This window comes from Neolamprologus brichardi, chromosome 7 (assembly GCF_056152115.1).
Source record: "Neolamprologus brichardi isolate AB-2024 chromosome 7, ASM5615211v1, whole genome shotgun sequence".
NCBI classification, from domain to species: Eukaryota; Metazoa; Chordata; class Actinopteri; order Cichliformes; family Cichlidae; genus Neolamprologus; species Neolamprologus brichardi.
This window is the reverse complement of record NC_142110.1, coordinates 31,335,279-31,361,688: the sequence shown is the minus strand read 5'-3', so window position 1 is coordinate 31,361,688 and position 26,410 is coordinate 31,335,279. Positions and strand designations below refer to the sequence as shown.

At 40.5% G+C, this 26,410-nt stretch overlaps 1 protein-coding gene across 2 annotated transcripts; it reads right to left on the bottom strand.

Annotated features, from left to right (window-relative positions):
- Window positions 1-627: 627 nt before the first annotated feature.
- Window positions 628-26,083, bottom strand: st8sia3 (ST8 alpha-N-acetyl-neuraminide alpha-2,8-sialyltransferase 3). Of its 2 annotated transcripts, XM_006782090.3 has the most exons (5): window positions 25,179-26,083; window positions 13,459-13,488; window positions 9,166-9,285; window positions 7,297-7,854; window positions 628-5,083 (listed from the first exon to the last, which is right to left on the bottom strand). In XM_006782090.3, the coding sequence occupies exons 1-5, from the start codon at window positions 25,430-25,432 to the stop codon at window positions 4,801-4,803; spliced, it is 1,245 nt and encodes a 414-aa protein (XP_006782153.1). In that variant the 5' UTR covers window positions 25,433-26,083; the 3' UTR covers window positions 628-4,800. The 2 variants fall into 2 exon arrangements, with proteins under 2 accessions (XP_006782153.1, XP_006782154.1); XM_006782091.3 differs by lacking the exon at window positions 13,459-13,488.
- Window positions 26,084-26,410: the final 327 nt, after the last annotated feature.

Genomic DNA, 26,410 nt, shown 5'->3' with positions numbered 1-26,410 from the left:
TCAAAACTATTCAGGTACCCATGAACAAGACAAGGATTTGTATCCATCCACTCATTCACTTTCTATCACTCATCTGATTCAAAGTAGCAGTGAGACTGAAGCCTATCAAAGCTGTCATAAGGCAAACGATGGACCCTGGACACGTCGCCTGTCTGGTGCAGGGCTAAAAGAGAGATTTAGAATCACCCATTAACCTAGCATGGATATCTCCGAACTGTGGAGGGAAGCAGACAGAATGAAGAACTTCCAAAATCCCAGGCCCAGGATATTCCTGCTGGGAGGCAACAAAGCTATCCACTGCATCTCCATTTGTTGCCCTGTTTTGCATAACAGTTATAAAAATTTCACTGGAAGGCAATGATGTGCGTTAGACGTGTCAACATGTGATGGCACACGGACCTCCGTGTCCTCCCTCGTGTAGATTAAAGGTCACTGAACGGGTTTTACTCTGTGCGACGTGGACAAATCAGTGTTTACTGCTGATAACGTTGTACATTTTCTGACCGAGATTATTATTCCCACCACAGTCAGCAGCTTCCAGCTTTAGGATGATTTCAGTTTGTGCTGACTAAGGAAGGAAAAAGATGTTTTCATCTTTTTAACAAACAAAGGAGAAGAAGACACCACTCACATTGTCAAACTGATCATTTAATTCATTTAATGACTAAATAATGAAATAAATACAGAGTAGATATAGTTTCTTTCAAGTACTGGATGACTTAAACTTATTATTAAATCTACAGCATATTGTTTATGATATCTAAAAGTGGTTCTAGTTTATGTTATTCCTGCACGAATCTTCCTCCATTGGTCTCTGAAGACATGGACGTGAATGGAGCCGGCCTCAGTTTCATTCACAATGCGAAAAAATACATTCTGTAAAAGCTGTTACCTGATATTTTACTATTATTTTACACTACAAAAATAAAAGATGACAAAAGAAAGAAGAAAAAAGACAAAAATAAAACATGAGAACATCTTGTAAAACTCAGCTTAAGTCATAACCTTCACAACGACAATCTCTATGTCTTTAATTCCCTAAAACATCATATTTACTCTTTCTGGAAAAAAATTTTTAGGACACTAAAAGGAAAAATAAGTGCAATCCAGCAAAAATTGAGCTGCAGATTACAAAATTAGTCCCAGTTTCCCTCATTTTTGCAAAACACAAAAAAATGCAAAAATTAAAAATCCACAAAGACACAACTCTCCCTTGGAGATAAAAAGCATGTAAAAAAAAATATAATTCATATTTGATGTGCCTAAAAACAAAACATGCTTATGATGGAATTTCTCTCATGTAGCATGTGGTGTCTTAAATCATCTCTAATTAACTACAAATGAAAAAGTATTTGATGGATTTGTAAACACACATACACAGAAGCAACAGCAAAAAAGAAAAAGAAAAAGATTAACATACCACAAAACATTCAGGGAAGTAATGATAAAAGAAGTTTGTACAACTGTACCTGTTCACAAAAACCTGAGTATGTGGATGCAAATAAGTATGGAAAGCCAAGAGTGCCAAAACCTTTACATCGATGGTGGATTTTTCCCATGAAATGAAAAGTGCCTCCTGGGATATACTGTGAAAAATGTGCACATTTCTGTAACAACTACAAACCAGGATTAATGACAGTAAGAAAATTGATATTTTAATTGTCTTATCTTTGTGCTTGTTATACTTTATAAAACCAATGAACAAGCTGACAAACAAAGACTTTGTTGTGTAAGCACAAAAAAACCCTTCATAATAACTTTATCTTATTTAGCTGTTTGCTCTCAATGTTAAAGTCTCAACTCTCCACAATTACATCAACAGATAAGCAACAGAGTCTCGTGCCAGTCACAACCTTTAATCTACCGATTCTGGATCATAAATTGAGGTTAAAACCACTTCAGGCGCTCTCCATTATCTTACTAGTATTTTCTAACAGTAAAGGTTCAAAATAACAGCGTCTCAATGGACCCACCAGTGGTCAGTCAAATATCTGGACTTGCATCATCGTCATTCTTTAAAAAAAAAACAATATGGAAGAGGGAACACATGTCTTCCTGCTAAAATGAACAACCTGTACATTTACCAGTGTTGTCCCTTTACACAAAATAAAATTAAGACATGATTTAAAAAACTAATAAATAAACACAAATATAAACACATCTTATTCTTATACTATATTTTTAAACTCTTTCCATTCACTTGTGGCAGGTTCACTGTTTTACTGAGTAACAAGGTAAATCTAAACACCACTGAGGAAATGTTACCAAACAGCCCATTTTACAAAACAGCAAACAAGGATTTTAACATTGTGTCGATGGTGCTGACAATGCTAATTTCCTCTTGAATGTCTTAGTGGCTCAATCTGATTTTTTGAAAGTGTAAAAAGTCTCGTTGTTGCTGGCATAAAGTGGTGAATTGTACGTGGCCCAAAACAATGCTAAAGACAAGCAGCTAAAAGGTTCAAGTGATGTAAATTTCATCATCACAGGGAGAAGGCGAGGCCCCGTGTGGTCATCCAGGAGGCACTACACTACAATGCCACAACTTCTATCAAAGTGGACTTGAATAAAATATAATAGGAACTATTTTCCATGTAAAAGCAGAAGAAGAAGCTTTGCTGATGCATCTTAATTTAACTTTTTATTAGTCACCTTAAGTTAATGTCTTTTTATTTCTTTCTAGCTGGGCTGGACTCTTAAACTGCATTTAAAAAAGCTGGACGTAGCTTCTGGGTCCATACAGAATTACCTTAAATCTACATTACTTCTAAAAGCCAGTCAGGGGCAACTTCAGCAGTTTGGCTTTCTTGCCATGTGAAGTGAACACTTTTCTGATGACTTGGCTCAGTTGGCAGTTTCAGGTTATACTGAATTTATTTAAAAAAAAAAAAAGTTAATATGGTAAATTAGCTTCCTTGCCGCACTAACCAACTGTGACGTCACAATTTCCATCATTTAAATACAGTCTGTGATCGAACTTTACAGATCAGCTGGGATTTGGGATTGTTTGTAATTGTGATTATTTAATGTGATTATTGATTCAAGAATCATGCATTTATTTAATTTAATAAATAAATAATTTTAAATATTTTAAACAGTTGGAGAGAATTGAATTGCTTTTGACCGCAAAGCAAACTCTGCTTTGTACCAACCTGCCTTTCAGAGCTTCTAGCCTTTCCTAAACCTTGTCATAACTTACTTCTTCTACAGAAATCTTATTGACCAAAGTAGCTCTTTTCATCGTCTTGGCTCCATCTCCAACACTTAATCCAATTATCTTGTTTTTCCTAAATGATATTCAAAAGCATTACTCAGCCCTACTATCCCTATGAAACGTATAGTTATTTGTTTTAAAAGTAGATCTTTTAAAGTGACGTTCACTCCATGGTTTACTCTGTTTATAGCTCTAATATTAGCAGGAGGTTCACTTTAGAAATCAAAGGTTAACAAACCACTCATACGCAACAAACAAATAAAAACAGCAGGGTAGAAACGGGAATAAGGAATGAGCTAATGAGACTAAAAGGAGAAAGACAAATTGATTTACATTCATCAGATGGACACAAACTCAGAAAAATACTAAAAAAATACTACTTCGATTTTGGAGAGTGAAGTACAAATGCAATAAATTTTTTCATACTTTAGTGCTTGTAGCACAGGGCGTTTATACTATATATCATACCTGCTGCTTAAATAAACAAAAAAGAGACTTCTCCAGGCACCGATTGCACTACTGTAGGATCTACTATATCCTTTCACTGTGCTAAATATAGAGACTGAGCGTTCTTATATATAGCACAACAGCAGACATGGCAAAAGGAAAGACTGATAATGATGTTGGAGCTGTCAGGTGAAGCAAAGAAAGCCAAACCTGGTCCCTCCATTTGTTCTCCTTTGTACGTGGCACTGTAGAGGTTTTGAAAACAGAAAGATATGAAGTCTGATAATGTATCTTGGTCAAAGGCAAAATACTGTGTAACTTGATCTCATCATCATCTTCATCAAGCTTCATCTTCTTTTCTTAATATGACTCTAATGTACAAAAATAAAATCTAGGATAGTGTCAGGACCCTGCATACATCCAACCTCCAGACTTTGTCAGTGTGGTCCCTGACATGCGGATGATCCCAGCATTGTTGTTTTCAGACCAAAAACAGCAAAGAAACCAAAGAAATAAAAACCCCAAAATGTCAGAGCTCTGAGTTTGAGGGTTTACCAAACCCCAGCGCCACACAGCTGTTTAGTATAATATATAACGAACGTAAGACAGCACTTTGCAATTTTTGAAAACAGCCACAAAATCATGTTTTTTGCCATGCCTGGATCTATGTGCTTGAATCTGATTGGCCTACATGCTGTCATTTCTGGATGGAGCTGTTTTATGTTGCATGTGTCTGCATTAGTTCTGTGAAAGACCCTGATTGCAATTAAAACGCTATTAAACGATTCAGCACTGTGACACTCGTCTGAAGACCAGCTTTTGCATGACAGTCCACCTTTCTGTGGTAAAATGAAACTAAACGCAGTGCTGTTCAGCTGTAGATTTATGAGCAGTAGAAAATTAACACACTGCTTGTTTATTGAGCTGTTACAGTTCATCTTGAGCGCACAATTACGAGCCTTTGCTCTGGTATCTCAGGCTGATCTCCACTGCACAAACTCAGCCTTACAGTCAAGCTGTTGCCTTTGACTAAACGGCAGGAGTCCCAACTTTGCTTGTCTCACCCTTTCTGTAATTCCGGCCAGTGGAAGTGCTGGATCGGAGCCTGAAGGAGCACGGTACCTGCCACAGTTTTATCCCTAAGCACAGTGGGAGAGGGAGAGCTTCAGCAGTCCTTCTGTGTGCATCTTGTAGAGGAGTTTAAACTCGGCAGGCAGCTGGTGGGACTCCTGCCACTTGGTGGTGAATTTGGTGCCCTTCTTGTCGTAGTAGTGGTAGGGGAGCTCTTTGCCTGTGTTCGGGTCCCAGCCAAAGGGCCAGAAACCGTACAGGTGGATCTGGTCACACATGGAAGAAGCCAGCGTGTACATCAGAATGCCTGTGCTCAGGCGCTTCGGCGACAGCTGCTTGGTTTTCCAGTAGCTGTGGAGTATGAATGACAAGAGACTAGTCACAGATTAAATTAATAATTCAGGCACTCACAACTTTATTCATTCACTCTTAAAGTGAATTACATCACTTTTACTATTAAACACTTGAAAAATGCTATGACCTAATAACTAAGTGGCAAATAAATGCAAAACAATTATTAGAATTAAAGAATAGGATTTGCAACAAACCACTGAGTTTATCTGTGACATGTTCCTTGTACTTTTTTTTTGCAATGTTGTTGCTGTGTTTTGATCCCTTTTAGCATCAACTTCCTGCTTTTGTTCCTAGTTATTTCCCCCTTGTTTTGAACAGTTTAGGCAAAAACCTGAATTTTAGTAAACGGAGATAAAGGAATATCATCCTGTCCACTTTTGTCTGCTTTTTTCTAGAAATCATTCCCAAAAATTCTGAAAATAGGACTCTATTGATAGGACATAATCTGCTGAAGCTTTAATGTGACAGTTTTGCTCTGCAGAATCACAAAGGGGGAAACTCTCCAAACTGGCCTAAACAAAAGCGGCTTCAAGAGTCCTTAAAGCGCTGAAAGCCGTCTGAGCTGCTTAAAAGTGGTAATTCTTCCAGAGCAGGTAGACTTAATGGGATTGGTAAAGATTAGACTACTGTACGGGCAGCCCTATTCTGCCACTACAACACTAAGAACCCAACTTAAATCCCCCTCTCACCACACACACTGTTACAGCTGTGTGCCATACCTTTCACTAAATAGCTGTTTCCTTATAATCTGGCTTTGGAGCCTAAATCTCCTCTTTTGACATATAGAATACAGCTCAATACAAAACAGCCACGTGTCAGCCAGTTTCTACTAGTTTCTTTAAACAGGATCGAGGTGGATGAGGGACATTTAAAAACACAGACAGAGAGAAAGCACAAATAGCTACAGCCTTTAAATGCTAAGAGACAGGGACGACCAAGCTAACCGGGTGGAAATGAAGTCCAGTTGTGAGCATGTCCACTTTTAACAAGCTGAAAGCACCAAATTTGATCAGTTGTTAATCTTAATGAGCTATGCAATAAACTCAGAGACTAATTCAAGTAGTGGGTTGGACCCCATTTTACCTTCAGAACTGCCTTAATCCTTCATGGCATAGATTCAAAAACATACTGGAACCATTCCTTTAGATTTTAGTCTATATTGATCTAATAACATTATCAATAATGTGAAACCCTAGAGATGGTTGTTTGGAAAAAAATCACAAATCAGCAGTTTCCAAAATCTCAGAGCCCATCTGGTACCAACAGCCATGCCACGTTCAGCATCAGATAAATCATCTTTCTTCCACATTCTGATGCTCAGTTTGAACTTCAACAGGTCACTTTGACAACCTTATGAAATGTGAGTATCATCATAGGTAAAAGGTAAATAATTACCAATGACGAGACATATTTAGAAAAAAGTTATCTAGTAAACCTACTGTTCAGGTTGATGATGGAGATTTCCTTGTCAAACAAATCAATTAAAGACCAAAATCCAGAAATTAATCTATCAGCCAACAACCCTACTGTTGTCCAAAAACTATTAAAGTCATCAATAAGTTGCGTTGTTGTACTGAAGAACATGTTTCCTCATTACTGTGAACACAAATATGTACCCTAGAACAAAATTTGTAAAAACTCAGCTACAACCTCAGAAAATAAAAGGCCAAAACTGCAGTTCATCTAACGGCCACTGGGGGGTTATATTCAGAAACAAATCTGTCCACACAGACTCCTGACTTAAAACCATCCCCCTATCTTCTTAACCATTCATTCCCTTCAGGGTACTCCACACAGAAATGATGGCCAGTCCTAATTTGGCCAGTCTTGGCCATCAGGGTTGCCTCCTTATGCAGCTCTGCTCCTCTTCTGGCTTGGCTTTTTGAAGTCTTCATTAATGTGAAACTAAAGTTGTAGAGTTTTTGTTTTTATAACACAATGAAGACAATACAGTGTATGTCACAGACATACAAATATAAGTGCAAATTCCTCATCTGGAAGAGGTCCAGAGGTGCACAGGGAGAAGACACTGAAGAGGAGATCAGCCAAATTTATATTAAGTATACATCTTTATTTTTAATGAGTAGAGTTATAAAATGTTTTACTGCTACTAATGACATAGTGATCACATGTGGAGATGTGGACTGATGACGTACTAGATATTAATGATGTAACACCTGGATGTACTTTAATAGTCTGCTCTTTCTTACTTGTTGACATATTTCATGATGTTTCCAGGCCAGGCGAGCTGGACCTTGAGCTGACCTTTATGCTCCACAAAAAAGTCCACCAACGTTCTCGTCACTGTGGCCGACGTGTGGAAGAAAAACGCTGGGATCCACAGAATGGCGCCATCTAGCTTCTTCAGGCTAAGGAAGAAGTTATTTCTGTCCTGCACAGTTAGTAAGTTGTTATAGTATTTCTCCAGGATACTGGGGTTAAAGGTCGTCATGTTGGTGCGACGCCCAACATCTTTTTTAAAGATCTCAGTCGGCGCAAAATTGCAGCGGAAGACAAAGTCGTATTTCTCAATCTGGGGACCGCAGCGTGAGCCAGTGAGGATGCCGCTGTTGCCAATCACAGCACATACGTTATAGTGCTTGTTGAGGATTGGTGAGACCTCCGGGAGGAGAGAGCGAAAGTTGTCGCTGATGGAGAAGACGTATTTGTGGCTGGAGTAGTCATAGTGCATCAGCTGACCGATTCGGACTGAGTCTCGAGTCAGCGTGAAGTTGTGGGGTATGTCGATGTACTGAGAGATCTCCTTCCTGCAAGATGGAAATATGTTGCCTTGTTAAGATTTTTTTTAGCTACAACAGACAACACAGAGAAAGTCAGCCAGGTAGAACACTACAAAAGCATGTGCAGTGAAAGTGTGCTGGGAGTTGTTCCAGGTGGACAAAAATAAATAAACAAGACAAGGTGATGGCAGTAGGACTGGAAGCTGATATGTAGTCGATCTTCAGGAAGAAAGGCTCTCCTCCCTCCACTTTGCTGGCACCAGAGTTCTTACCCTGTATCTCGTATTTGTGTCGGCACAGTGAACTCTATTTTGACACAAATAGATTTGGGTCTGAAAATTGGTGATAACCATAGATAGTATAAAAGATGGATATAGCTACATGATGTCAACCACAGTTCCAAAGTCCTGCTTTGATGGCTCTGAGTTTATTCATAATGACCATCTTCGTCTTTTGAAGCCAAATGTGAGAAGCAAGAGGCAGATCTGATTGTAGGATTGCCTTGAGTAACCTAAATCTGAGACTATTGTTTGACTAAGCCCATAAACTCATCAAGAAACTATTTACTAAGGTCAGGTTAGAAGGCCAATTTCCCGCAGACTTCTATAGGACCAAAAATCTTTCTTGCAACCACAGGTATTGCCCCCTGGTGGCCATTAAAAAGAATCTTAAGAGGTTTAAGGTATATCTTCATTGGCTGATAGCAAACTTTACTAAACAGTTAGGAGTTTGTTGAGAAAAGTGCCTTCAGTTTTAGAGCAGGAGGTTGTATTTTAAAATGTGACTAAACACTTAACTGACTTAAGTGATGCTCTAACTTCAGACTTGAAACTTCTTTAGATTAGCATCAAACTTCTGGACTTTAATGTGAATCACGATGACTACACATAGCTTGGACTTGTATGTTTTTGTATTGTAGAATATAGGTCAGTAGCAGCCCTATCCACAAAGAAAAATCTACTAGATGAATTTTAAGTTCATGCTTTTACTTAGCAAAAAATATTTTGCACTAATCCATAAGAGTTTCAAAATGGTCCACAATCAGTAAACAGAAGTGATACTGGGCTCGGATTCAGTGAAGTGTTTCTGAACAGCTACCCAAAGCTTTCACTAACACAAAAAATGTGGCAAACTTTTTCACAACTAACACTTGCTGTTGGGAGTGCTAAAAGCATGTTAAGCTTTCAAGACCATCAGAAACCAATGCAGGAGACAGTTTGTGTGTGTGTGTGTGTGTGTGTGTGTGTGTGTGTGTGTGTGTGTGTGTGTGTGTGTGTGTGTGTGTGTGTGTGTGTGTGTGTGTGTGTGTGTGTGTGTGTGTGTGTGTATGTGTTCTACCTCTGCTGGTTAAAAGCAGTGCTGTTGTGCCTCCATTTAGATGAGTTCTGCAGGTCCTCGCTGAGAGCGTTGGTCAGAGAAGTAAAAGCTGGATCCAAATACTTCATCGCCAACTGGGAGCTACACAGAGGAGGCAGAGACATGTCAATTAACTTGGTCCTCTTTTTAATAAAAGTAAATCATGCAGTTGCACTTAGAAATATTTTATGAAGCATTTTAGCTTTTTGGTAAACCATTAAGCAGCTTTGAATATCATCAAATGGACATAATAACAAAAAGTCAGGCAATCAGGCAGGTTTTGAACAAGCCAGGATATAAACACATTTTTATTTGGTAGTAAAAACTGTGGCTTAGTGGCTTCTGAATAAAACTAGAAACTGTACAATAGTACAGCAACAGTCTGAGAATAAATATACTAAATACACTTTTAGTGTGTCAGAAATATTCATCCTGTGCATATCTTTACATGAAGTCAACAGGCGTGTTTTTTAAGAATAAGCTAATTATTAAAGACTTTTTTTTTTTTTTCAAACATGCATATTATACTGGTATGAGTGCCCAAGTATTTTGAGATTTCCTAATTTTTTTCATCTAGCATTTAACACTTGCGTGCTGGTCAGCTTTGTGCTCTGGTGGGTCCTCAGCACCATTCAGACACCGACAAGTGCCTTGAACTGCAGCTGGCGACTGTAAATGTTGTTCTGTTCTGGAGAGAGAGTGTCCAATACCACCAACTACAGAGTATTGCCCAGTGATCCATAAAAGGTAAGGAACTGATGCCACTACGCTGAGCTCACCAAAGCTGCAGAGCAGAACATGGATTACAGTCACTAGCAGCAGTCCAAAGCGGTGGAGTTGGAGCCCATCCAGAGAAGCAGCTTCTTGCACTGTTATGTTGTTATGTCTTCTTGCACAAAGTATGCGAGGTGTGATCAGAAAGTTCTAAGGTAGTCAATAAAAATCAAATTTGAACAATCTTTCCATCAAGGTCAGCATGACTCCTTCTACAATAAGCACTTGATTTCTTCCACTGTGTCAAAACCTTAGTCATTCCACTTTTATTCGCATTTTTAAGAAAGTTTAAGAAAGATGAAGTTGCATGGGATGCAAATCTGGCCAGTAGTCCAGTTAATGAGTAGGGACTGCACTGATATGGCCAAGCATCTTTTGATCGCACCTCGTGCATGCAGCATGCATGCCAGCCTTTCTTGCTACAGCCACAAATACTCAATGATATTTAGTTGAGCAAATACCTGGAACCAAAAATGCTGAATTGTTTAAAAACCTGTCTGATTGTCAGCTGGTTTCACAACTTCTTTACAGTGATGTTTTAATAAAAGTAATAAAAACAATATGGCTAAAAGTATTACATGAAAATATAAATAAGACAGGAACTGTAGATGGGAACTCTCCAAGAAGCCATTCATAAATCAGATTTTGTCTTTTTCTCCACAAAGCTAAAATGCTTCCAAAAGAAACTTACTGAAATGTGCAAGACTTTAAAGAGCTATTTTGCAAATATCTATCATTCTGTTCATTTGGAAATCAGCTGCAGTGAAAAACAGCTCATTCATTTACACTCAGCTCAATGTAAATGCAGACTTTCAGTCTCTTTCCTGCATGCAAATCTGGTTTAGTCAAAGAATAGACTCTTCGGGGTTCTGTGGAAAAATGAGCAATAAAGCCAAACAGTTGCATCAACTCTGTCCATCTTAACAAGTTATTCATAGTGACATTGAGGAAATACTGACTGTTCAGCCTAATACAGTTTCATTCACTGTGTCTGTGTTTGGGATGCTTTTAAGACACTGTTCCACATCAATGACAAAACAAACGTGTTAAGATGAACATTTTTATTTGCAGTGCAAGAAGCCTCAACTTTAATTTCTTGGTAATGATAATCGTCCTGAACATTTGTAATAAAACCTAGACTCAACAAAGAGATTCATCAGGTAAGTATTTTAAAATAATTTCTATACACCGGGTTTTTGCAATGAAAACTTGACATTTTGTATATAGTGAATTAAGCCTAGACTAAAACAAAAATTCAATGAAGGTCTCCACTGGAAAGTTTTATTCCAAGGCTTAATCCCTGTCTGGGAAAACTGAGTCATTAAGACTAGTTTCCTGCCACAGACTAAACTTCAAAATGTCAAGATTTTAGGTCTCTAGTATGACATAGGCAAATAATAGTTGATCAAATACTGTTTGAAGTCCTTGATGTTTATCCTCCATGAAGAACCAGGTTCGTGCAGGTGACTGCATTAGGACACTCCAGAAAGCAAAAGAGGTAACTTGGACTGTCCTACCAGGCAAGCCAGTAATGACTGGTTGCTAGGGGAAAATATGCAATCCCTGATCAGTTGGCATGGAGTTGCTGGAGATTTTTGAAAGTATATAGCTGTGTCACAAAACGTAGGCCGCATCCTTCGAAGGACCCGGCCTTTGCAGTCTACGTGGGCCGCGTCCTTCGAAGACCGACAGGACAGCCTAGCCTTCAGATTTGCTTAACCACTGTCTCGGTGGAGTTTAATAAACTCAACCATCTGCTCCTTGCTATCTAAAATATAACAGGACACTTGTGGAAATTCTCGACCGTCTCACACTTCTGTTTAATCAGTTTTCTGTTTGACATTTATTCAGCTGTGTGAAAATCCCGGAGGAACCCACCCGATGGATTAATAAAGTTTTATTTAATCTAATAACTTTGATCTCAGCCAAACCAATTTACTCCGGAACAAATAAAACACAGAAAAAAGCCAAAAAAATTACATTTTTAACTTATCCGAGTGACTTATAGATCATGTTTAACCTGAGTAGTGAAAGACAGCAGGGTCTGAAAATGATGAAGCCAGGAGTCCGCTGCTCTTGCCGCATTGAGTGACCGTTGAACCCCCCAGCTAGCTATCGATCGGGTGGGTAACAGACGTCTCCGAAAACGTCGGAGCAGTTTTGCAAATATGCGATGTCTTGATAAACCAAGCAGATATTTGAAGTTTACACAGCTACTTTCTCGCCTGAAAATATGTTAAAAGTTTATTTTGTGACCCAGAAAGAGTAATAAGAGTAATATTAAAACTTAGTAGCGGCCGCCATTGTTGGAAATTGAAATTGGCTGAGCCGTGCTATTTATTCTGGGATATGGTGGGCCACAAAGGACACAGCCGACCCATCCTTCAAATTTGGGGAAATGAAAGACGCATTTGTCGGCCGTATTTGAAGCAGTCGACGAATTGGGACAGCCTTCGTTGCCTGGCTGTGACGTAATCGGCCTTCAAATGTGGCCTCCGAAGGATGCAGCCTATGTTTTGGGACACAGCTTATGACTGCTTTCTTCACTAGCAGATGGTTGCCTGTAGTTTGAATGGAAGACACCAACCTGTCTGCAAACACTTGCCAACTACTCTCTGAGCAGCAGTGAAGCTAGACAGTGCAACACAAGATTTCCACAGCAGGTAGCTCTGCGTATTTGTTTTGTTAGACTTTAAAACCAGATACCCTTCCTGACATAACCCCAAAGGAATTTATGTTTCCTTCTAATCTTGAACCAGAGACCTTTTCCATGTTAGGCTAATGTGTATCCCACTACACCATATTTTATTAATACCATGCGAGAAATTGGCACTAATAGTTAGCAAGTGTTTACAGAAAAGTTGGCATCTTTCATGCAAACTACAGGCAACAATCTGCTAGCAACCAAAGCAATCATAACAAAGTTCTTTGCAGCCACCTAGTCACTTGCCACCAATTAGAGAATGCACATTTTCCCCTAGTGAACTGGTGGCTCGGCCTCTATTATGTCTGTGCAACACAGGCATTGCTGTAGCATCTGCCATTTTTGCAGACATTTTTTGCAGTTTAGGAGTTGAATCTGAATCAGCATGAAGTACAATTTTTACCATTAAAGCTCTACAAACTGGAGGTTGGAAAGGATGTAAATTTGTATGTAAGACTTCTTATTTTTGAATGTATTTAGCTGTGTATGCTCAAATTATAATGCTCACAGATTACAATGAAATGCTGAATCATTTTGCAACCTCTGCTTAAACTGAATACGGTTACAATATACAAATATACATCTAATATATATATATATATATATATATATATGTGTGTGTGTGTGTGTGATTTACTTGAAAGATGGTAAGTAGGCTGGCAGGTCAAGCTTTAACAGCAGTCGACTGACATACATATACCCATTTGATACATATGTGATTGACATAAACCCGGATATAAAAAAAGAAAGGATTGCACTGCATCCTTCCGTTTTTAGCATCAGCACTCTTTATTCACCTCAGGTCGGGTTTGCGAGGTGGCCTCTCACTGCAGGAGGGGCGTGAAACAAAAAGAAAAGATAAATAACTCACTCGTTCTTCATTGACATTTCAAATGACACCCTTGACTTTGGAGCTGGAGACCAGGCATGCAGAGGCTATAGTGCGTTTCAAATACTCACCGCAAATCATCTAAATGGCTCAACAGCACATTTATAACTGTGACAGCAGTATCAAAAATAAGAAGACCTCCAATCATCACACACAACAAAGCACAGATTTAAACAAAATACTTTCACTGTAATGGGAAAGTGAAAACAGGCATTTTCAATCAACATTTTTTTTTTCTAAGAAACTTCCGCATTGGCAAGATGGATCGGTTACAAGAGTCTGAGAGATGTTTTTAACCCTCTGATGTTTCAGCGAGTACAACTAAGAGGCTGGTACATGTGGTTTTGAGTGAGATAGCTCTTGGTTGAGATTACATCACATGTAGAGACTATGCAAAAAAAGAAAAGCTCCATAACTATAGCTCCCTGCATCTAGCTATGTTTGTTACTGTATACAAAGCAGGTGATTTGAGAGATAGCTTGAAACCTTGAGATTATTTATATCTTAACAAAACAGCTCATCAGAATGATTTACTTTCAGAAGCTGTGGCATTGCTTTCACTCCTCTTCAGAAAGAAAGCAATGAGAAACTAGTGACATTTTCTGCCTGATTAAGATATAACAGCAAAGATCATCATCACTAATATCATTTGAATTGTAATATTTGTTAATTGATTGGCAGGCAGAAAGTCCATGACATGGACTAAAACCTTCTCCATCCAATATGGCTGCACAGTGATCAGAGCAATCACCAAGTTCCTGATGATAAATTAGGGCTCACGCTGCAACAACATGACAAGAAACTTGTCCACTAACAAACTGCTTTCTTTTAAAAATGCTGCTCTGCTCCACATCTAACTCACTCTGAACGTAACCTTGGCCTGCGATGGCAGCAAGCGAGGGGGAAAATTATTACAGGCGGGAGGAAAATGAATGCGGCACTCGTGTTGTAAATCAAATCAGCCAAGGACGGCCGGCCTACAGAGCCCTCATCAGACCTGCGCTGTTTGAAGATTGCACATGACCCAACATGTCGGACAGCAAAGATTTACAGATTTCTGTGGAGTTCAGCTGCACTGTCCCTACTAAAACCTGCTTCTTCTTCCTTTTTTTTTTTTTTTTTTTTTAGCACAGGTGATTTCTGCCATCAGTCTTTGTGAAAAGCAGCTCCTGATGTTTTCTGTTCATATTCTAAGATAAATGACTGTCTGCTGCGTGACTGGACAGAAAAATGTCAACACCTTTTTAAGTGCATTAGACCTACTGATACTGTGGTTCATTGTTTCACACACACTTGTATATTTGGTGACTTTTTTATCATTCTTTCTTAGTTATATTTTTATCCATCAGGTCTGTCAATCAGTAGCTGCTGACCAGCCACCCCCGGTCCACACCAACTGCTGGCCAGGCCACTGTTATGGTAGTCCTCGATATCATCCAGGTTTTTGTTTGCTACTTGTATGGGCTCTAGTTCTCCAGCACTGGTGTGAAATCTCACCACCCAGCCCAAACAAAAGGGACAAAAAGGGGGATACACACAAATGCCAATTAAACTATTTCAAATTAAGGAAACAAGGAAAGAACTTAAACTAACTGGTGTGTGTAATCAATGCAATCAGTGGTATAAATGATTGCTTGAGTGAATAAATGGTGTATGAAATGTTGTGTAGTGTAGAAAATCAAATAAAAGACCAAACAACATCCAAAAGGTGGCTGAGGGTGGAGAACCACACTGAGGGCTTAGAGCACTGCCAGACTGGGCCCAGGTGGCGCCAGTGTGACTGATTGGAAGCAAACCACACCACATCTCCAGATGAGACCTGCCACACAACAGGCTGAAAGGAAAGTTTAAGGAACCAATCAAAACATGAAACATAAGTCGCTAAAATAGCTGGGAATCCAGTTTAGAAAACTGGGCACACCTGGCCACCTCCAAGGTCTGGGCTGTGTGGGCCACTTTTTGTTCATGGGGTCGGAGGCAGAGTTTTAGCTCTAATCATCAAATCTAAGACGAATGAATGGTGAAAACTGGAAAGGAGCTATGCAGGAAGCTGTGTAAAGCTGCACAAAGAGATGACCTGGAAGGGGACATCCCCCAAGTTAATCTCAGTTTTTTTCCCTTCACTTTTTTATGAGCAAAGTTTCTGTACTTTTGCTGTTTCTGTAAAGTTTCTGTAAAATTCCAAATTAATCACAAATAACATTCAACCACTAAAACATTTTTTTCTTTTCAGGAAGTAAGTAATCAAGTAAAACTGTAATCTTGATTAAATAATAATAATGTGCTTTACTATTTTTAGGCGTACATTTGAAATTTCGGGGATAGCAATAATAATATTTTAGAATTAAAAATATAATTTTGATTAACAGCTTGTGCACACAGGTGTATCGATGGTTACAGAAATATAAAAATGATTTTTGGTTATTACCACTACTGACAATTTAGGGCAGCTGTGGTATAAACTTTACATTTGTTGGTGGTTTAATGAATGTGTTAAGCACTGTATACAGGAGACTACGGTGGCCCCTAGAGACAAAGCACGTACAAAATCCAAAACACGTGCAAACCCCAAAACACATGCAAACCCCGAAACACAACGGAAGTGCTCCAGGACGCTAGGGGCAGTGTTGAGCTTTTGGGCAATCGTGGTTCAAGAGTTGGAAGTTCACCTTGTAATCGGAAGGTTGCCGGTTCGAGCCCCGGCTTGGACAGTCTCGGTTGTTGTGTCCTTGGGCAAGACACTTCACCCGTTGCCTACTGGTGGTGGTCAGAGGGCCCGGTGGCGCCAGTGTTCGGCAGTCTCGCCTCTGTCAGTGCGCCCCAGGGTGGCTGTGGCTACAATGTAGCTTGCCATCACCAGTGTGTGAATGTGTGTGTGAATGGGTGGATGACTGAATGTGTAAAGCGCTTTGGATCCTTAGGGACTAGTAAAGCGCTATACAAATACAGGCCATTTACCATTTTGTTACCTAGTAACTACCAGTGTTGGGACTAACGCGTTATTAAGTAACGCGTTACAGTAACTACGTTATTATTGTGGTAACGAACACGGTAACTAGTTATTATGCCAAAATCAGGAACGCGTTAGTCGTTACTGGGATTTAGATAGGGTCGTTACTCGTTACTTCGTGTGGTGGCTATCACGGAGCTTCCACCACAGATTCTGTAACATTGGCAAGTGGTGGAGGCAGCAGGTGGATGAGGGAAAGGGGACGCAGAAGGAAAAGAGACCCGAGGCGGCCGCCGGTCCAAGTGTGAACTGAACTTCAGGTAAGAAGTTGTGACCTGCAGTCTATCTGGGTCAGATATAAACCAAGTTTAGGTGGAGTTTATTTTCGTTATTCTGACTTTTTCCATACTGCGTACTAGCTAGCATGACGGAGTTTCTATACAGCTGGGTGGGTGCTATGAAGTTGAAGTTAATGATGTTGAACTTTATTTTGTTCATAAGTTATTAGAGTTGCCAACCGTCCCGTCTGGTATTCAGAGAAAATATTACGCGTTTCTTATTGAGGCGAAGAGGAACAGTTTGTCCCGTAATTCAGCTACAATGAAAAAGACACAAAGCTGGAGTTATTCTGTGTCTTTGCTGCACAGCTGCCTCTTCTTCTTTCATTCTCCCACCTCCCTCTCCTGTTTCTACTTCAATCATGAAAACTGATCAATGATCAGCTGATCGGCTCTCTTGTTTGTTTATCGCCCACTTTGCGCCAGAAAGAGGAAACCAGCCGATGTCGCGCTAAACAACAGCAGCACTTTTAAGCTTGATCAGCTGTTGTTAGAATTGATTTAATATTAATTTCTAGTATCAGCTGATGTTTGCTGGAGCCACAGCTGCAAAAAAGCTGCTGGTCATGATATCGGTTTGGTTATCTGGTGAGAGGGAAACATGAAGATGAAACCAGGAGATGTCCTTACTGAATCATCAGAGCTGAACAGGTGATGGAGAAACAGGTTTACCTTTTAGGTGACATAAATGAGTTGAAGGGAAGTTATGAACTGTTTCTGAGAGACAAATAACACCAGGATCCTTTTTAGGTAGTTGACAGCTGGTAACTGTGCAGGTGCGGATCTAGCAAAGTTTTGCCAGGGGGGCCAGGTAGGGCATTAACAGGGAGAGGTGGGCACAAAGAAATACTTTTCTTTCTTATTCTCATTTAAAATGTCTAGCTTTTAAAAAATAATTATCTCAATCTTACAACAAACGATTGATGCATATATACCATCAAAACAGTGTACATCACTGTCACAACAGCGTTTGTTTTCATTCAAAGGCTTTATGATTTTTCCTATAATGGTGGGCCAGTCTCTAGTCAAAATGCCCGGGCCGATTTTTTGTCCCCGTCCAGCCCTGTATGCAGCTCATCTGCAGTCTGGTGTTACCTACATCTTCCTATTCAGAAGGCAGAATTTCCGAGTAACAGTACAGTAAGTTGAGTACAATCAAAGCATCACGACTGCAGTTTTTGTGTTGGATGTAAAAGGCGCACATGACGCTGTGACGTAGGCTAGAATCATGGCAGCGGTCAACGACGGTCCAGGTGTGGGATTTCTCTCGTGGAAATATGCACATTATCTTTTCCTTTCTATTGGTAGGTGGCACAGTGCACTTGTGGCAAGTAAGCAAGCTAGAAGACTGGCAAAGTTGTGGAAGCAACACAGTAACAAGAGAATTCTGAGTAAAACCAAAGTTACTTTCCCTAGTAACTAGTTACTTTGAAAGTAACGAGTAACTTGAAGTAACTGAGTTACTTTTGATCGAAGTAACTAGGAATGTAACTAAGTTACTATTTTAAAGTAACTTACCCAACACTGGTAACTACACAAGCCAGGAAGTACCAATGACCGGATTTGGGGTCTGCAGCCTTAAAGGCCGCATTTTAAAGCCGATTACATCACAGCAACACGACGAAGGCTGTCCCAATTCAAAGGCTGCTCGAAATGCGGCCCTCAAATGAGTCCTGAATTTTAAGGATGGGTCGGTGTAGCCTTCATGGCCCAACATATCCCAGACTTCATAGCGCGGCGGTGGTGTGGATAATTTTGCCAAAAAAAAACAGCGGAAGCGGAGCCGCCGAAGAGTAAACTTTCAGAAGTAAGTACTGAATATTATGTCACTTATTTATGCGCAAATGTTTTTATAATGAAGAACATTAAAACATTACTGTTAGCCACATGTCGGGAAAGTTATGTGACATTAGCGATGTTTGTACTAACTTGGTTTTAAAGCCTTTACTTCAAAATATACGCCGTTCAATAGTCGACCTTAATCTTACAGAGAATGTGATGATTTTGTGGATAATTAAAGTCAGTCATATATCCACAAACACAACAAGCTGAACGTCAGTGATGCTGCTCGGTTTGCAGTCCTGAATATCACGGCACAAGCAGGATTCACTGCACTGTTAATGTTAGCTATGTTATATTGCTGCCTTTGTTCGGTGGTGTCGAGCCAAATGGACTTTAACGCGTGTTTGAACGAGCTGACGGTTCACTCGTTAAGCTGAAAGAAAGATGCTTTAATCACAGGAGTCACACATGTGTCCACTGTACCATCTGGGAACTCTTCTTGTTTCGTAATAACACAATCCTCCTCCTCTTGTGCTGTTGTGTAGCAGTGTATACACCTGAGACTGTCACCTGTCTGTCTGTCCTGCACTCTCTCTCTCTTTTTCTTTCTCTCTGATTGTGGAATAAAAGGATGAACATGTATTTATAAGTTACACTTGTGTTTGAATCCTGCAGCTTATCACACATTTGATTTCTATGTGTGACACCTGCAAGTGTCCAGAGTGAGGACAGACTGAGGGACCCACTGCTGCACATCATCTGTGAGGCTTTGCACCCCTGATGATCCACCAGGACAAACTCAGCAGTGTGTGAGGAAGAGGAGGAGGAAGAGCCAGCAGCAGCTGACAGATGGAGAGAATAGACAGACTGTTCCCTGTTTGTGAAGGACTGCTAGGAAAGTTTAACATAACTAATTGCCTGTCCTTAATCAGTCTTATTAGGTAATGTTCAAATAATTTTAGCATTCCAGTGTTTGCAGTGTGGGAGAAAGTACTCAGGGCCTTCAAGTTACACACTATGAAAGGCAGAAACAAGTTTAATGTTCAGAAACCTAAAGTATGTATCAGCAGCAGAATGGAGCTAAAAATAATTGTTTGTTTCAGTTCTATGAAGCTTTGCGTATTTTGGATTAGTAGTACTGCTGTGTTTGTTGCATCATATTGCTGTAATTGTCACGGCTGGCGGGGTGAGCCGTGTGGTGTGGAGGAAAAGGAGGACCCAAAATGCAGACAGCCGATATGGTGATATGAGTGAGGGTTTATTTACAGTGCACAAATAACACAACTGAGGGCAGGACAGAACATAAACCTAAACTGGGTGAGCTAAATAACAAACCGGAGATCATACGAACGAGGTGAGTGGCAGAGAGACGCAGACGAGGAACAGGACACCATGAAACACAGACGAGCCGACGAGGAGCACAGGCAGACACGCACTATAAATACACACACCAGGTAATTAGGAAATGGCAGACAGGCGGGGACACAGCTGGAACTAATGGACATAACGAGACACCAACCTACAAAGTAAAACAGGAAACACACAGACTGTTTTACACAACCAACTGGGGACACGATCAGAACGCAGAGGAGAGACACAGGTAGGGATGATAGAACACACAACTCAAACCCTAAGAACAAATACAAAATCAGAACAAACTAGAAAAGTGACAATAATGAACTGAAAGCGCTGGGTCACCGACCCAGGACCATGACAGTAATTGTTTATATGCTTTATATATTCTGAGGTAAGTTGATCTATAGTGTTACATCATATTCTATAAGGATGTTATGTGTTTGTAGACTTTCTGCCCAGTTTGACCCATTTAGCAGAAGTCAGCCTGTTTAAGGCTCTGATATCTATTCTGTTATGACTTAAAGCAGTTATGACATGGTCTGATTTTCTCACCCAATAAAGGAATATTTCATATATCAGTCTGCTCTTCATTCTATCAGAAACAGTTTTCACAGCTTGTACATTTTCTTTTTATAAATATATGTAAGCAATGAGCCAAATTTAGTAATGCCAACATACTGAAGGAACAACATTTGTCTCTTATATATGATACAGCTATATATGCACTGTCAATATACATTTTGAACCAGCTGCAGACGTCAGAGTAACCACTGACTGACCCCCACATAAAGTGCATTACAGTAGTCCACAGGGGAAGAAATAAAAGCATGGATCACGGTTTCAAAGTGCTGCCTAGAAAGAAAAGATTTCACTCGTGCCAGTTGCCTTAAATGATAAAAACTGGACTACTTACTGGTCCAACTTAAAACCAAGGGCAGTAACAACAGGTTTAAAATAAACTTCCAGGGATTCCAAATCAAAAGAAGAGGACTCACGGGGGCCACTGGGTCCAAACACCAACAAATCTGTTTTCTTTTCATTCACATTTAAAAAGTTTAGAGCCAACCAAGCTTTAATGTCATCTAGGCATGTCAAGAAAGGTTTTATTCAGATGCCATCCTTCTGCTTCAGTGGCAAATAAATTTGGCAGTCATTCCTATATACTTGTCTTTGAGTGAAGATTTAAGGTGATAAGACATGTAAATAACTGCAACTTGAATCTGTACTGAAGCTCAGTATTTGACACAGAGTTCATGTTCACTGCTGTAATAGCTAATAATGACTAATATAATAACTATAATATTGGCCATATTACATTTACATTACCAAAGTGATATGACTTTGGTCTCATGAACAATATTAGCTAATTGTTATTTACTAGCTAATCTTAAATGACTGTTCAGTACAGAAATGAAGCCCAAAAATCATGTTTTACTGTCCTGTGGTCTCAGCCTCAGATATTTATCAAATCACACAAAGCTCTTGTAGAAACAAACAAACAAATGAAAAAAAATATGTTCTCCTTCATTTCTGTCAAACAAAGTTGTATGACACGTTTCCAGCGGTTAGTATCATGGTTGCTAGGCAACCTGGGAAGCGCCACGGAGACTAGACCGTCCCATACAGCTCATGTGTTTGCAACAAACTTGCTGTTTATTTTGCAAATCGAGCTCATCACTGACCCTAGTGTCCTGGAGCACTTCCGTTGTGATTTGGAGTTTGCATGTGTTTTGGATTTTGTACGTGTTTTGGATTTTGCATGTGTTTTGGAGTTTGCACATGCTTTGTCTCTAGGGGCCACCGTAGGGAGACAGCTTATTTATTAGGATGTTTTACTTTCTGCACAGATGTTTCACTTTAAAAACTTTCCAGCGGTTCACAAATACTCCCCACCCCCCTTACTGAATGTGAAACATCTGTAGGAAGATCAGCTTAACACTGAAGAGGAGAGATAATTTGGAAGCTACAGAGCAGCGAGTGTGACATGACTGATGACATGTTGTTGTACTGATGAAATTAATGTTGTGGAAATGCACTTTACATTGTATTTAGACTGTAAGTTCCTGCAGTAAATGTAACTCAAGCTAATCCTTAATGTTTATAATCAGTCTTTATGAGGAATAATGTTTTAAAGACAAACCTGACAGTAGCTGTAATACTGGCTTGTATGAGGATTTACATCAATTTTGCCACTTTTATACAATGAACACATTACTGGCGTAGAATTAGTATAAAACCTGGAAATTGGAGACAGATGAGGTCAGATCTGAGAAAACTTTGTAATCTGAGTGTGTCTAAATGACTGATGACTAAATAAACCACTTATGATGAACCCACTGATGTCTTTGGTTCATATATTAGCCAGAAGTCCTGCGTAAACACTGGGAATATACACTTCTTATTAGGTACACCTTGATATTATAGTTTGGACACCCCTTTACCTTCAGAACTGCTTTAATTCTTTGCGGCACAAATGAGCTTTATGACATTTTGCGTTATCCTGCTGGAAGCAGCCATCAGAAGATGGTACATTGTACTTACAAAGGGATGGTCATGATAAACAACAATACTCAGGTGGACTGTGGCGTTTAAATAATGATCAGTTCATACTGAGGGGCTCTAAGTGTGGCAAGAAAATATCCACAACACTATTCCACCGCTACTATCACCACCATCAGTCTGAACCATTGATCAGAGACAGGTCGGATCCATGTTTTCACGTTGTTTACACTAAATTCTGACCGTTTCATCCAGACACCACAACAGAATCCAAACTAATCAGACAAGTCAATGTTTTTCTAACATTCTGTGCAAATTGTAGCCTCAGATTCTTCTTATTATTTGAGAGGAGTGACACCCTGTCTTCTGCTGCTGGCATTAACAAGGTATTTTCACCCAGAGAACTGCCACTCTCTGGATATTTTCTCTTTTTCAAACCATTCTCTGTAGACCCTAGAGATGGTTGTGCAGTTAAATCCCAGCAGATCAGAACTTTCTAAAATACTCAGACCAGCCTGTCTGACAACACAAAAACCATGCCACATTCAAAGTCACTTTATGACCTTTCTTCACCATTCTGATGCTTGGTTTGGATTTCAGCAGGTCATCTTGCTGACACGTAGCTGGCTGATTTAGATATTTGCATTAACATGTAGCTGATTGGGTGTAATAAGTGGTGATGAATGCAAATGGTTTTTTTTTATAAGAGCAAAACGTACGTCTTCCTTCATTAGAATAAAACCTATAAAAGTAAATGAGAGTGAGTAGCGCTGATCTAGTTCACAGCTGTGGGATTAAGTGACAGATGCCCTGTTTTTCTTCAGGCTGACACACACTCACACTGACTGGAAAACACACTAACGTGTACCACATTTAGATCGGTTTATTAGGACAAAGCTGTCTCCTTATTCAGTGGGGGAAAAAAACGCCTTCCACCAGTGATGAGTTAGGAAGCAGTCAGTGTCATTCTATGGTGTATTAACTGCAAATTGATCAATAACAAACGGACACTTTGATAGAAAATGTTAAGCTGAACCAACTCTGCAGTGTTTTGATCAAATTGCCACCATCATCTGTTTTCACCTAATCAGGGGGTGATACAGAAGTCCTACCTGCACTTGCAAGTACAGGAGTAGCATTAGCAGTAAACAGGATGTACCACGCTCTGTGGGCCTGTGGACCCCGTTTCGGCTTTTCTTAGTTTAGTTGACCTTAGAATGAAGACGGGGAAACCGGGAGGCTATAAATTTAATCTGTAGCAACATCTGTAGTGAAAATAATTTTAGATTTTGGAGGAAGAGCATGCTGCAGGTGCTAGAAACTGTAGCCTTGACTTCCTGGAAATTTAACAGAAGAGAGAGGAAGTCATGCTCCTGTTTTTTCACGTAGAGATAGATGTTCTCTTTTCAGTTATATAAATATATTCATTACGGATCTCATGTGGGTTTTGTTTTGTTTTGTTTTTTTCAACTTTAGGGAGATATGTCAGCTGTTTCCTGTGCTGGCTGTCTGACATAAGTGGCATTAATCTTATCACATAAGAGACAAAACAGAAAAGGTGAGAGCAGTTTATAAAACCCAAAACTGAGAAGTCGCCTCAAGCAAGGGAGTTGCAAGGAAGTTCAAGTATCTTGGGATATTATTCTCAGGTGATGGAAAGGTAAGAGGTTCAGACTTCCAGAAGAATCTTAAGTACAGCGGCTGCTCCTGCATGTCAGAAGGTACCAGCTAAGGTTGGTATATGGCATCTCAATAGGATGCCTTCTGGGCACTGGGGTGAAAACCCGGGGTAGTCCTAGAACCTTCTGGAGAGATTATATTTTGCGTCTGGCCGGGGAGCACCCCAGGATCCACAGGAGAAACTGTGGCTGGAGAAAAATATGTCTGGAACATGTCTGGATGGATGGATGGATGGATGGATGTTTTCCATATGTCAGTTCCAGGTTACAGACCAATGTTAAAAGTAGAGGGGATGCTACAGAGTTAAGCATGACCATGAGACATGTTCCTTCCATCAAATTCAAAATGAGCTAATGTGTTTCTTATCCAGTCTTGGATCAGTTTAAACATTAGATTAGATTTGTGTTTATGAGATTTGTAAATCATGTTATTATTATGTTGTTATTATTTTTTACACTTTACACAGATTCACAACTTTTGAGGAATTGGGGTCAGCAGTTAGGAACTGCTGACTTTGGAGGAACTGCAGATTTTAGCACTTCCTCCTTGGTTACACTGTTTTAAATGCTTCCCCTCTGACAAAGACCCAATGCACTGATTTACAAAATTACTGAACCCAAAGAGGAAGTCATAAAAACTGCAGTTATTCATTACTCAGAAAAAAATGAAATGAAACATGTAAAGCTCAAGTGTGTGGACACAAAAATGAGTGAGAAGGTTAAGGTGCATAGATGTTTAAGTGTATTAATTCAACTTTAAATTCGTGGACATTGTTTACATTTACAATGTAAGCTATTTACGGGAATGTGGTGTCCACATATGTCTGGACATTCTTCAGTGTAAATTATGGAAATGAGCTTGAGTAAAAATGAAAAAGCAGGCAGGCCTCACCCAGCAGAGAGGCCTTCGCCTGAGTGTGACCAGCGCCTAAAAACGGTTTCCTACTGATGGGAAAATAAAAAGCAAACACTCAGCTGCTGCGATCCAAACAACCTGCAGGTCCACAGCCTGGCCTGGACTCACCGAAACCCCGCATGGAACATGTACATCCTGGGTCCGCCGTTGGGTCCATATCTCGGGGTGCTGAACAGGAAGTCCTTCTTGATGGAGACATAGCTGATGAGAGACAGGATGAGCAGTGCCACGCTGAATATGACGAGCCCCAGCGCGCTCACAAACCGTACCATCCTGCCCCGATGGAGGAGGCTGGCCCTCCGGCCCAGAGGATCAGGAACCGGCCAGGACGAGGAGAAAGCGAGCACCCAGGCGCACCGCATCAGCGGCACGGCGACGGCGGGGAAGCGGAGAGGACGAGGCGCGCTTGACGCAGGTCTCAGAGCCCACGCGGGGAGGAAGCGCAGAGGCAGGGAGTCGAGGTTTCATCTGCTGCGTGCGAGCGGAAAAGTACCGGCTGCGAAACAGGAGTGCAGAAACACAGGAAGGCCGCCAGCACAGCAGAGAGGACGCTCACACGCGGACCTAAAAACGCCTTCCATAGATGCCGTGCAGGCTGTAGGGACGTGCGTTTGCTGCCAGTTTCATCAGCTGAGCGTGATGCAGAGAGAAAGCGGAAGAAAAACCCGCGTGACGCACTGATCGTGGATGTATCCCAGGATGGAGAGGAGGAGGGGGAGGAGGAAGAGGAGGGGGTCTTCCTGCTGGCGTGCAGGGTCAGATTACAGTTTCATAACCTCGATGCAGGAGATGAAGCGGCGGCTCGCGGCATCCTGCAGGGAGGAGGTGGGCGCTGCATCCTCGGCGTCTCTCTCTCCTTCTCTCTCTTTCTCTCTCACTGGCAGTGTAATTAATTAAGGCCAGGGTGTCGCTTTAAGGAAGCGCAGCTCGTGTATCTGGTAATCAGATAAACAGTTCCAGCAGCATCCGAGGCGGAGCTCCGTGTCCTGATGGAGGCAGAGATGCGGAGAGAGAGCGAGCAGGAGAGAGGAGGCAGCTGAGGCGTCATGTGTCTGTCTATAGACGCAGATCTGCAGACACGTGACAACATTTCACTGTTTTCAGCTCGTGACAAAGCGGCCGTCAGTTTAGACTGAGTGTTAGTCTGCTACTGCGTAGACTTTCAGTATTTGTTAAATAACAGAATACATGACTCATGAGTTTCTGCGAGGGTGTCGCTTCTCTCCTCTGCTGCAGTGCAAAGGGTCACTTGAACTCGCTGTCCACTCAATGTGTCCTAAGTTTGGGAGTTTCTAAATGCATCACTGGGAGTTTTAATTTCCTTTTCTGACACACGGTCA